Source organism: Gopherus flavomarginatus, chromosome 3 (genome assembly GCF_025201925.1).
Source record: "Gopherus flavomarginatus isolate rGopFla2 chromosome 3, rGopFla2.mat.asm, whole genome shotgun sequence".
In the NCBI taxonomy this organism is placed as follows: Eukaryota; Metazoa; Chordata; order Testudines; family Testudinidae; genus Gopherus; species Gopherus flavomarginatus.
The window spans coordinates 5,571,696-5,584,676 of NC_066619.1; the positions used below are offsets into that span (position 1 = coordinate 5,571,696).

The following is a 12,981-nucleotide window of genomic DNA, read 5'->3' on the forward strand; positions in this document are numbered from 1 at the left end:
AGAAGTGTAACTCTCCACCCAATAAAAAGCAGGACAGGGAAAGTCAGAAGCCATATAACATGATAAATATGCACCAATGATTTTGTGCTACTTTTTAGACACAATTATAAAAAAAAATTAAATGCATTTGGCAGCAAAAAAATAAATCCACTAAGTCCAAACAACAAGGATTTTGTTAGAGTGCTATAGCGCCTATATTTGAATTTTCCACTCTTGTTAAAACAAAAAAATCCAGACCTGTAAGTGAAAACTGCCGAAGCGTAGGATAGTCAGGGATAAAAGGAGCAGAGCTGAGGTTGTCATTGAAATCTGGACTCTGGATTTCCCGACTTTCCCACTAAAGAGTTCTATTTAAGTATATGTTTACAACTTGAACTGTATCAAAGCGCTCCTTCAGAATTTCCTGGACTTTTAGTCCTTTTTGATAAATGATGACATGTAAAGCATTCGTGATCAGCACTGTAAAACTTGCAATTACAGCAGGAACATAAAAATTGGCATATGTGTCTGTACAGCCTAGAATCCTGTGTAGGACAGTGACTGGAACCAGATCTTTCGGAACAGGGTGCAGGAAAATGGGCCATTGTAGAACAACTAGGATAGCTCTAGCAAACATTTATGTAAGACCTAAATCTGGATATTTTAAATGTATGACAAAAATTAACAACAAAGAGAACAAACAAACCACCCACTCACCTGGACTTCTCTGACAAGCTGGGGAGAGTCAGGCAAGCAGAAACCAATGGGTAAGCCAACCTTGGCTGGTGTTTTGAATTTGTCTCCAATCTTAAATGGGATGTCATCAAGGTAACTGAAAGGCCCTAAGATCAAAAGGAGAAGTTACACCAGAGACTTGACTGTATTATGCATTCCTGTTAGATTTACATTTCCATATTTGAAAGCTATTTGATCTTTGCTAACCTGCCTGCACAAAAATGAAAATAGCCAGAAAAAGCACACACACACACAGCATGCTTGAGTTTGCTGCCCCACTTTTATCCAAAATATTTTGTTCAACCTTTTAGCCATTTGAAAATTGCGTGGATTTGGTATCAGATTTCTGGTCAGATCATCAAGTAAGTTTCCCTGCACTAGTTTCTTTTGCCTTTAGCCATGTGTACATATAATGGGGTGATCACCCACTCCTACCTGGAAGGGCTTAAAACAGGCCTGAGGAAGAGGAAAAACTGGGCTGACTGGCAGAGCAGCCGCAGCTGGGGCCATGCCCCAAACAGAGCACAGCTGGCCCTTATAAAAGGGCTGTGAGCCAGGGGCTGAAGAAGTCTCTCTGCAGGCTGGGAGAGAGCAGGTCCTGGCTGCCTGCAAAAAGGGTACGGGGAGGGGAGCGGAGCGGGGCTGGGGGGGGTCCAAGGGAGCTCCAGACTGGCAACTCCACAAGCTGCAGGGCCTGGTCCAAGGCCCACAGAGGTACTGGATAGGCAGAGAATGGCAGCAAGTCTGAACTCCCTTGCCTATGATGAATGGCTTTTACACTGCAGTCTGCCCCAGGGAGCAAGGGCTTGGTGATGACTGGCAGTAGCCCAGACTGAGGCAAGGTGGGGATTAGAGGGTTGGGGGTATCCCAGAGAGGGGAGACTCATAGAGACTGGTGGGGGTATTGCCGGGGGCAGCTCCTGGGTAAAGGGGCAACTCCTGGGGTCTGGGAGGGACATAGGGGCCAGCTACAAGCAGGACACCGGCCTGCAGAGGGCACCCAGGCTGGAAAAGAGCTAATTCCCTGAGACGACCAGCAGAAGGCGCCGCAGGGGTGAGTCTCGCACGTTTACAGTACACTTAAAAGTTACGATGACATAGTTATGTCAGCCGGTGGTGTGAAACAATCACACTCCTGACCAATACAGCTATACCAACAAAACCCCAGTGTAGATACTGCTATGTTGACACAGCTAACATTTGTGCAAGGGGTGTTCCTATACTAACAGAAAAACTTCTGTTGGTGTTAGTTGTGTCTATACTCGGGGACGATGCTGGCATAGCCTCCGCAGGGCAGACATACCTTTAAAGATGTGTCTACACACAAATCCTTATTTCCAGTTGAACATGTGTGATATTTTGATAAAATAAAAAAAGACGGTTACTCACCTTTGTAACTGTTGTTCTTCGAGATGTGTTGCTCACATCCATTCCAGGTAGGTGTGCGCGCCGCGCGTGCACGTTCGTCGGAAACTTTTTACCCTAGCAACTCCAGTGGGCCGGCAGGTCGCCCCCTGGAGTGGCGCCGCCATGGCGCTCGATATATACCCTTGCCGGCCCACCCGCTCCTCAGTTCCTTCTTGCCGGCTACTCCGACAGTGGGGAAGGAGGGCGGGTGTGGAATGGATGTGAGCAACACATCTCGAAGAACAACAGTTACAAAGGTGAGTAACTGTCTTTTCTTCTTCGAGTGATTGCTCACATCCATTCCAGGTAGGTGAATCCCAAGCCATACCTAGGCGGAGGGGTCGGAGTGAGAAGTAGCGGCATGGAGCACTGCAGATCCGAAGGCCGCATCCTCTCTTGACTGCTGGACCAGGGCGTAGTGGGAAGCAAAGGTGTGGACCGATGACCAGGTCGCTGCCCGACAGATTTCCTGGATGGGCACATGGGCGAGGAAAGCCAGCGACGACGCCTGCGCCCTGGTACAATGCGCAGTCACACGGCCCGTAGGGACGTGGGCCAAGTCATAGCAGGTCCTGATACAGGACGTTACCCATGAGGATAACCTCTGCGAGGAGATAGGAAGCCCCTTCATGCGGTCCGCTACTGCCACGAAAAGCTGGGGGGATTTGCGGAACGGTTTGGTCCTCTCCACATAGAACGCGAGAGCCCTACGGACATCAAGCGAGTGGAGCTGTTGCTCCCTGCCTGAAGAGTGAGGTTTCGGGAAAAAAACCGGGAGGAATATCTCTTGGTTGATGTGGAAGGTCGAGACCACCTTGGGGAGAAAGGCAGGGTGTGGCCTCAGCTGCACCTTATCTTTGTGGAAGACTGTATACGGGGGGTCTACCACGAGAGCCCGGAGTTCCGACACCCGTCTAGCTGAGGTGATAGCTACTAGAAAGGCAGTCTTCCAAGAGAGATAGAGTAGGGAGCAAGTAGCTAACGGCTCAAAGGGGGGCCCCATGAGCCGAGACAACACCAGGTTAAGATCCCAGGTTGGAGCAGGGAGTCGGACGTTAGGGATAAACGTTCCAGCCCCTTCAGGAATCTAGTCACCGTAGGGTGAGAAAAAACGGAGCGGCCATCCCCACCCGGGTGAAAGGTGGAGATAGCTGCCAGGTGAACCCGCAAAGACGATATCGCCAGGCCCTGTTGTTTGAGGGACCAAATATAGTCTAAGATATTGGCCACCGAAACTTCCATAGGGCGGAGACCTTTCTCCACGCACCAACAGGAGAAACGCTTCCACTTGGCCGAGTATGTCGCTCTAGTGGAAGGCTTCCTGCTGCCCAAAAGTACCTCCCGTACCGGGGTGGAGCAGCGCAGTTCAGAACCGGTCAACCACGCAGGAACCACGCCGCTAGGTGCAGCGACTGCAGGTCCGGGTGACAGAGAGTCCCGTGTTCCTGGGTGATCAGGTCCGGGTGAAGGGGCAGGGGAACTGGATCGGCTATGGCCAGGTCCAGCAGCATGGAGTACCAATGTTGCCTGGGCCACGCCGGGGCTACCATGATCACGCGAGCCCTGTCCCTGCGCACCTTCAGAAGGACCCTGTGGACCAGTGGGAACGGGGGAAACGCGTAGTACAAATGGGTCGACCACGGAATAAGGAAGGCATCTGCTATAGACCCGGGCTCCCTGCCCTGAAAGGAGCAGAACGCCTGGCATTTCTTGTTCCCCCCGGACGCGAAGAGGTCCACACGGGGATAACCCCACCTCTGGAAGATTGAGAGGGCGACGTCCGGGCGAAGGGACCACTCGTGTGATAGGAAGGATCTGCTCAGGCGATCCGCTAGCGTGTTCCGTACTCCGGGGAGGAAGGAAGCCGTGAGGTGAATGGAGTGGGCTACACAAAAGTCCCAGAGTCGCATCGCCTCGTGACATAGGGGAGAGGATCTGGTGCCGCCCTGCTTGTTGATATAGTACATGGTCGTCGTGTTGTCGGTAAACACCGCGACACAACGACCTCGAAGCTGGTGACAGAACGTTTGACAAGCAAGGCGGACCGCTCTCAACTCCCGCATGTTGATGTGCAGCTTCACCTCCTGCGGGGACCACAGGCCCTGTGTTCTCAGGGTTCCCAAGTGGGCCCCCCAGCCGAGATCTGAGGCATCCGTTGTTAAGGACACCGAAGGCTGAGGTGGGTGGAAAGGGAGCCCCGCACACACTACGGACTGGTCTAGCCACCAGCCGAGAGAATCTAACACCCCCTGGGGGATTGTGATCAGCATGTCTAGCGGTTGCCTTGCCGGCCGGTAATGTGCGATGAGCCACAACTGGAGGGGCCTCATGCGGAGCCGAGCGTAACCGGTCACAAATGTGCATGCTGCCATGTGGCCTAACAGGGTTAGGCATGTCCATATTGATGTCAAGGGGGCTGCCCGCAATCGCTGAACGATCACCGACAACGCCTGGAACCTCGGTAACGGCAGAAGAGCCCTGGCTACGGTGGAGTCCAGGACGGCCCCGATGAACTCCACCCTCTGCGTGGGGAGCAGGGTGGACTTGTCTATGTTGATCATGAGGCCCAAGGTGGCAAACAGGCCGGTGATCCTGCGGACGTGGCTGCAAACCTGTAGTTCCGACGTGCCCCGAATTAACCAATCGTCTAGGTAAGGGAACACGTGGACACGACTGTGCCGAAGATGTGCCACAACGACTGCCATGCATTTTGTGAATACCCTCGGGGCCGTAGAAAGGCCAAACGGGAGGACTGCAAATTGGTAGTGAAGGCGGCCCACCACGAATCGAAGGAAACGTCTGTGGTGTGGCCAAATGGCAATGTGAAAATAAGCGTCCTGCATGTTGAGGGCGGCGTACCAGTCTCCCGGATCCAGGGATGGGATAATGGTCCCCAGGGATACCATGCGGAACTTCAACTTCACTAGGTATTTGTTGAGCTCTCGCAGGTCGAGGATAGGCCTGAGGCCTCCCTTGGCCTTGGGGATCAGAAAGTAGCGGGAATAAAACCCCTTGCCTTTCTCGTTTTCCGGAACCGCCTCTATAGCTCCTTTGTTGAGGAGCGTCTGTACCTCCTGTCAAAGGAATTGCTCGTGAGAGGGGTCCCTGAAGAGGGACGAGGAAGGGGGGCGGGAAGGAGGAAATGATATAAACTGCAGGCGGTATCCCGTCTGCACCGTGCGTAAGACTCAGCGGTCCGATGTTACTTGGGTCCACGCCGGGAGGAAAAATGAAAGGCGGTTGGAAAACAGGGGGGAAGGATCCGTGGGGAAAACTGTTACTGCGCCCTCGGGCGCACCTTCAAAACGAAGGCTTGGGCCCAGGCGGGGGCTTAGAGGAGCTTTGATTCTGCCCCCCCGGTTCCCCGAATGTCTACGCCTTCCGTTCCTGCCACGGCGCCTATTGAGGTCCTGCCGTTGGCGGAACTGGGGGTATGGCCTGCGCTGCTGTTGCTGCTGTGGCCGGAAGGGTCTGCGCTGCGTTCCTGGCGTGTGCATCCCAAGGGAGCGCATAATGACCCGATTGTCTTTGAGACTTTTAAGTCTGGGGTCTGTCTTTTCTGAAAACAGGCCCTGGCCTTCGAACGGGAGGTCCTGGATGGTGTATTGGAGCTCCGGTGGAAGGCCAGAGACCTGAAGCCAGGAGATACGGCGCATCATTACCCCCGAGGCGAGGGTGCGGGCAGCCGAGTCTGCAGCGTCCAAAGAAGCTTGCAACGAGGTTCGTGCAACCTTCTTGCCCTCGTCCAGAATGGCCGCAAATTCTTGGCGGGCCTCCTGTGGCAGCAGCTCTTTGAATTTGTCCGCTGCCACCCACGAGTTAAAAGCATATCTGCTGAGCAGGGCTTGTTGATTTGAAACCCTGAGCTGAAGGGCCCCAGCCGAATAGACCTTGCGGCCGAGGAGGTCCATACGCCTGGCCTCCTTGGATTTGGGGGCTGGAGCTTCCTGTCCGTGGCGCTCCCTCTCGTTCACCGACTGCACCACCAGGGAACACGGTGTCGGGTGGACGTGGAGGTACTCGTAGCCCTTGGAGGGGGCCATGTACTTCCTCTCGACGCCCCTCGCCGTAGGGGGGATGGAGGCCGGTGACTGCCAGATTGTATTGGCATTGGCCTGGATCGTCCTAATGAAGGGTAGGGCGACCCTGGTGGGAGCATCAGATGAGAGGATGGTGACGATAAGGTCCTCGATCTCAGAGACCTCCTCGGCTTGCAGGCTCAGATTCTGAGCTACTCGCCTAAGGAGGTCTTGGTGTGCCCTGAGATCCAGCGGAGGAGGGCTACTGGAGGAGGTGCCAGCCACCGCTTCGTTGGGGGAGGAGGATGAGGAGACTCCCGGCAAGAAAGTGTCCAGTGGGGGGTCCCCCTCAGCCTTCGCCTATGTCTCAGGAGCAAGAGCAGGGTCTTGCTGCTTTGATCCTTCCTCTCCATCCGGGGAGGGAGGGGGGGCGAGACAACGAAGCCTCCGGCACCCTGTGCTCCGCCATTGCAGGCCTAGCCGGAAGCTGTTGGGGGCCCTGGGCTTGATGGTATGCCCAGGGGGTCCAAAACCCCCACTGCTGCGGACCCTGGTCCTGTTGCGGAGGGTCCTGAAACAATGCTGCCTGCCTGTCGGTGCCCAGCGCATACACGCTGTCTGCTTGAGACGACACCGACGGCTGCCTAGAAGGCCATGGCGGGGCCGACCCCGGCTGATAAGGGTCTGCGCGGGTCGGCACCGAAGATCTTCTCGGTGCCGGGGATCGATACCGGGAGTCATAGCGGCGCCGGGATCGGGACCGGGTTCTGTCTCGGTGCCGGGATCTGGAACGGTAACGGCCGCTGCTTCGGTGCCGGGATCGGGACCGGGACCTGCCACCGACGCGGTGCCGGGAGGTCGACCGGGACCGGGACCTGCCACCAGCTCGGTGCCGGGAGGTCGACCGGCGCGGTGAGTGATGGCGAGACTGGCTCCTAGAGTCACGGTGCCGGTATCGACGGCTGGAGTCAGACCGCGACCGTCTGGAGGTCGATCGGTGCCGCGAGTGCGACCGGTACCGCCGAGGGGAGCGGTGCCGGGACTGCGAGCGGCGGCGGGATCTCGAGCGACCGTGGTGTCGGGACCTGGATCGCGAGCGCGAGTCCCGAGACGGTGCCGTCATCATGGGCTTGCCCCTAGATGCTACCCGCACCGGAGGTACCGGGGGTGGCGGCTGAGTAGACTCAGTTAGGGCGATAAGGTCCCGTGCCGAGGCAAAGGTCTCCGGAGTGGATGGGACCAACAGCTCAACCCCAGATCTTATGGGGGAGCTTGGCGGCACCGGACTCGACGGACCCACCGGGCCCGGAGTCGACGGTGCCGGTAGTGCCGCGGCCGATGTCGATGCCGGGCGCTCCATTCGGGTCTGCCTGGCTGGAGTAGCAGACGTTGACGGTCTCGCCTCTGCACCCGGTGCCGGGGAAGGTCGGTGCCGGGGAGTCTTCCCGGTGCCGGTGCGATCCGGTGCCGGCGCCGAGATCACGGCCTGCGAAGCTGCTGGGTCAAGTGCCGCCTCCATTAGGAGAGTCCTGAGTCTCTGGTCTCTCTCCTTCTTTGTCCTGGGCTTAAAAGCCTTGCAAATGCGACACTTGTCCGATCTGTGCGATTCCCCCAGGCACTTCAGACATGCGTCGTGGGGGTCGCTGGTTGGCATAGGCTTTTTACAGGCCGCACACTGCTTAAAGCCCGGCGAACCAGGCATGAGCCCGGTGCCGGGTGCCGGGAAGGGCTACAGCCCAGACCGGCGAACAACTATATACAATACTATTTACACTACAACTAATTAACTAACTATACTTAACGATCTAACTAACAACTGTAATAATAACGGTAGTTAACAAGGAGAGCTAGGGACGTGGAGGACAGCTATGCCGCGCTCCACAGTTCCAACGACCGACACGGCGGTAAGAAGGAACTGAGGAGCGGGTGGGCCGGCAGGGGTATATATCGAGCGCCATGGCGGCGCCACTCCATGGGGCGACCTGCCGGCCCACTGGAGTTGCTAGGGTAAAAAGTTTCCGACGAACGTGCACGCGCAGCGCGCACACCTACCTGGAATGGATGTGAGCAATCACTCGAAGAAGAACCTTAATTGCAAGTCATTATTCAAGAAAGATTTAACGAACAGCCTCAGGGTGAGGGTGGCTGTAGTTAAATAAAACTCAATCTGTGGCTGAAGGAAGGGGCGGGAGCAAATCTTGTCTAAAAACATGTCCAGCGTTAGGTTTGTAGTGTGATGCCCTTAAAACAAAAAGTACAATAGCCCAGAAGAACTACACTGAACCTCTTATACACGTCACTTTTCCTTAGTGAGAGTCTACAGTGACTCAACTTTAGTTTAGGGAGCCCAGCTTCTGTACCAATCTAATTTCACTTCCTGGGTCAATCAGCTGGTATACTGTGACCTCTGCTTATCACGCTCATCACGCACATCTCAGTGTTACCGTGTCCCCCTCGTCCCCCCACAATCTGTCTGTTTTATCCATCTGTGATCTAGTCTTATACTTGGATTCTAGACTATTTGGGGCAGGGCCCATCTACGTGTTCTATGTCTGTACAGTGCTCGGCGGAGCTGGGCTACCAGAATACAAGTAATAAACACCAACAACCATCCGCAGTTTTCTGACAGCACCCCCAGCTGGGAGGGCCAAAAGCTACCTAAGTGGCACTTTGTTTGAAAGTGATATTAACCTCACTCCTATACCAGTGTTCAATGATCAGTTCATCTGCACGTTCACTGTTGAGGTTGGAATATTATAGAAAATGCAGCTACAGAGCACGCCATCACCTTCCAGGAGAGGTCGAGTTCAGTAATTAACCTCTTTTCACAGCCTGAGCAATCTCCCTCTGACCAAATTTCAAACTTAAATGGCTATTCATAAATACCTCTTGTGCCCCTCTATTACTGAATCATCTACAAGAATGCAGCCAGGCACTTTAATGAAGGGCAGATTTTCAAAAACAGGAAACACCCTATCACCTGGGGGCCGAAGACTTTCCGCCAGCCCAAGTGATGACAGCAGTGCAGTATGTGGTACATCAGCCTGCTCTCAGACTCGTGCTAGAAAGAGTGTGTCCTTTCAGCTTTGAATCCCTGGCACTGACTATTCTAGAGCTGATCTTGTTTCTCACCATGACCATGAACTGAAGAAGTCTCTCAGAGAATTTAACAGTATTTTTATTCGTTGAGCCCCCAGCAGAGATAGCAACATATTCCGTGACTGTTGAACAGCACTGCAATTTCAGTGGAGGGGACTGTGGCCATTTCTGCAACAAGGCATCTAGCTTCAGGATTTGTGTATTTGAACTGGGAAACTAACAACTCCAAAGTGTTAAGTTTATGCAGAGATAGTGACCATAGAGTGCCCACTAATGGGAACGGGAATCACAACCCATCTGAACTAGACTAGACTCCCTTTGATTGTATGGGAGAGACACAGTGGGTGAGGTGGTATCTTTTATTGGACCAACTTCTGTTGGTGAGAGAGACAAGCTTTCGCAGAGCACTTCTTGGGGTCTGGGAAACATAAACCTGGTCTACATTGACGTAAGGCAGCTTACAGCGACCTAACTCTAAGTGTCTACACTTACATCAGCTCCCACTGATGTAAGTCATCCACTACCCCGATAATCGCTACGCCTCTCGTGGAAGTGGAGTGCTTAGGCTGATGTAGTTAGGTCAATGCAGTGTCAGTGTAGTCACTGCACTGCTGATATCGACTGCTGCTGCCTTTCAGAAACCATCCCACTGTGCCCCACACTGACAGTGCAGTTGGTGCAAGCGCTCCTGGTGAGGACGTGCACTGCCAACACAAGGAGCATAGTGTGGACAATTTAATCACTGTGCTGGCTGTATGTCGATGAAACTCAGGTCAACTTAATTTTGTAGTGTAGACTTGCCTGTACTCAGCATCACAGCTAAATACAAGGTGGAACAGATTGTTTAGTATAAGTAGTTAACATATTTCAAGGGACCAGTCAAGGTGAAGTGGACTCCAATCACAGGGGGGAAAAAGGGACGGGGAGCAGAGGCAGCAGGTGGGGGTGGGACAGGATGAGAGAGGGAGGTTGTTTTTAGTGGGTTATCAATTGCTCTAATAAGCCATAAATCCAGAATCTCTGTTCAGTCCATGAGTTTTAGTATCTAGCAAAGTTATAAATTTAAGTTCCCAGGGTCATTTTTTGAAAGCGTTGTGCGGGTTTCCTTTGAGGCTGATGACTGATGGATCACTATACCTGATCTCATTGTGAAAAGTGGTCACCTACAGGCGACAGGCTGTTTTTGTCTTATTTTCCTGTGAGAGTTCATTCGCGAGCAGAGCAATTGTCTGGTTTCACCCGCATAGTTGCAATTGGAGCATTTAGTGCACTGTCTGTGCCATAGGCACTGACTCTGGGTGTTCCAAGGCTCGAGCACCCACGGAAAAAAATTAACAGGTGCTTAGCATCCACTGACAGCCAGCTCCCCCCTCTTCCCCAGCATTTCCTGTCCGCCGGTGGCCCTGCCAATCAACTCCTCCTCCTCCCTCCCAGCGCCTCCTGTCCACCATGGATCAGCTGTTACATAGAGTGCAGGAGCTTCTCGGGGGAGGTGGAAAGAGCAGGGACGAGGTGCACTCAAGGGAGGGGACAGAGCGGGGATGGGCAGAGGCGGGATGCAGTGGAGTGGGGTGGGGCCTGGGCGGAGTGGGGGCAGGAACAGACAGGATGAGGTGCAGGCTTGGCGGAAGAGGTGGAGTGGGGGCGAGGCCTGAGCAGGTATTGAGCACCCCCAGGCAAAAGAAAAAAGCCAGTGGCTATAGCCTGTGCTACACCACATGTGGTGACAGGCATGAGCAGGAGTGTGATTAGTCCTCTCTGCCTTGTCTTATCTCAACACCAGCTAGGGAGAGAGTACGAGTTACATGGCATTAAAAATAATCTTGAGCTAAAGACATCACATACAGCACTAAGGCAAAGGGATGGTACAGTCAAAGACTGGCTGTTCAACTCAGGAACTTGCTCACTGCTAGTTTCACCTTAGCAGTCAGCGTGTGATATGTTACAAATATTACTGGGAAATGATTTTTAGTTTCTTCCCAGTATACCGATTTTTTGACTCTGTGACGACCACTGTAACCTTGCATTTACCGAGAGTCTGCCACAGACATGGGAAATGTATTCTCTCTCTCGGGGTAGCCTTTCCAGGACAGTTCATGATGGGTTTATAGATTTCTTTTTGTGAGGGACAAAGAAGAGAAAAACCCCAAAGGTACATTTGATTTGTTTTACCTGGGTCAAGGATTTTCCTTTGTATCAGAATATGGTTAGAGTCCTGCCCAGAATGTGATTTAAGAAAATGGCTTTTTTTTCCAGAGGGCTGAACATGCCCATTCCCCGGAAACGATTTTAAAAAGCAGATTCTTCAAAGCAGAGAGCAAAAAGAAATTGGATTTTGATACAGACGTAGGCGTGGCTGTTGCTCAGCGTTCACCCACAGCAGCATGCACACATGAGTTTGTTACAACTCACACTAAGTAACAAGATGAGATTTAATACGTGGATACTTGGAATTTGGACTGTCTTTAAGCAATTATTATAGCAGACCCAGGAAGTGCAGAAAAACATGCACCCACCTGCTTTATTCAAACCATCCTTTCTGCCTCGGCCAAGACCAATGAAAGAGCCACTATCACTGACTATTGCTGTTTATGATCTGGCCTGATACCCATATGCCTCAGGCACATCGCCAGGAGACACTGGCCTCCACAGTCTGGCAGCTTGATTAGTGAAGGTGTAAAGAGGTCACCACTGATGTCTGGAATCAGTTCAAAACAGTAAGGAAGGTAACTTTAGCAGTCACACTGGGTGGAGGGGGTAAAATGGGGTCTGACCAGAACTACCCCTCACCCAGCACTCCCTGGAACCAGAACTGTGCAGTGAAGACCCCCATACACACACACACACACTCGCTCACTCTCTCTCTCTCTGGGCACTAGGATCTAGGTGGTGTCTCCTCTCCCCCTCATGTAGCCTTGGGGGAAAACGTGCAGAGAACAGCCAGCCAGAGACTCCAGCTGGTAGGAACCGGCAGGGACCTATGAATAGTCTAGTCAAAACTGCAGAATGTTCTCTGACTGTCACTGGCTGATTGACTGTTTTCTCCAACCCTTTCTCTCTATCAGTGTCTTCACCCTAGCTTCACTCCTGTCCATCCCCCCTCACCCCCTTCCCTTTTCTTAGCTGATCCCCTCCTTGCTGCCACCACACTGTTCACCCTGTTTGCATGTGACACCCTTTCCCCGATCAAGTGTCGGTCTATTTAGATTGTTAGGTCTTCTGAGAAGGGACTGCCTGGTACTCTACACAGCACCTGGCATGATGGGGCCCCATTCTTGGCTGGCCCTTTGCACTACCCTTATAAACACGAGAAATAATTAGAGTAGTTTTCAGACATCACCTGAGGAAGTGGCAGCAGCAACTTTCAACCTGGTGGCAACGATTAGCACGGCATTAGCAGAACATCACACACTGCCCTTGGGAAACTTCACTTCACCCTTTCAACACACCTGCAGAACGCTACATTTCCAGCACTGCCATCCACTCAGCTTGCAAGTCTCTAGCCTCTAGCTCTTCAACCACCATAGTGCACCGAGTTATGTGCTCAGAGAAACCTGCTGGAGCATTCTCTTTCTGAAGGATGAATTCAGACGGCGGCTTCCTCCAAGCTCCAGTTATAACCCAGGCCCCATTGCCATACACCTTTCGTAATAGCCTCATGTAAATTCCCAGAAACAGTGAGCATGGGGAGTGTGTTCACTTGAAGTGTCAACTCTGTACAGTTCCAGAAGCCTGCTGTACA

General features: G+C 53.0%; 1 protein-coding gene across 4 annotated transcripts in view; it reads right to left on the reverse strand.

Moving 5' to 3' along the window:
- UBAP1 (ubiquitin associated protein 1) overlaps positions 1-12,981 on the reverse strand; it is a 65,826-nt gene that overhangs the window by 16,403 nt on the left and 36,442 nt on the right. For all 4 annotated transcript variants that reach the window (XR_007773109.1, XM_050943617.1, XM_050943618.1 and 1 more), the window contains one exon: positions 697-821. Coding sequence is in view for 3 of the 4 variants with exons in the window: in XM_050943617.1 (XP_050799574.1) it covers positions 697-821 (125 nt within the window). In the remaining variant the exon portion in view is untranslated. The remainder of the gene's footprint in view (positions 1-696; positions 822-12,981) is intronic.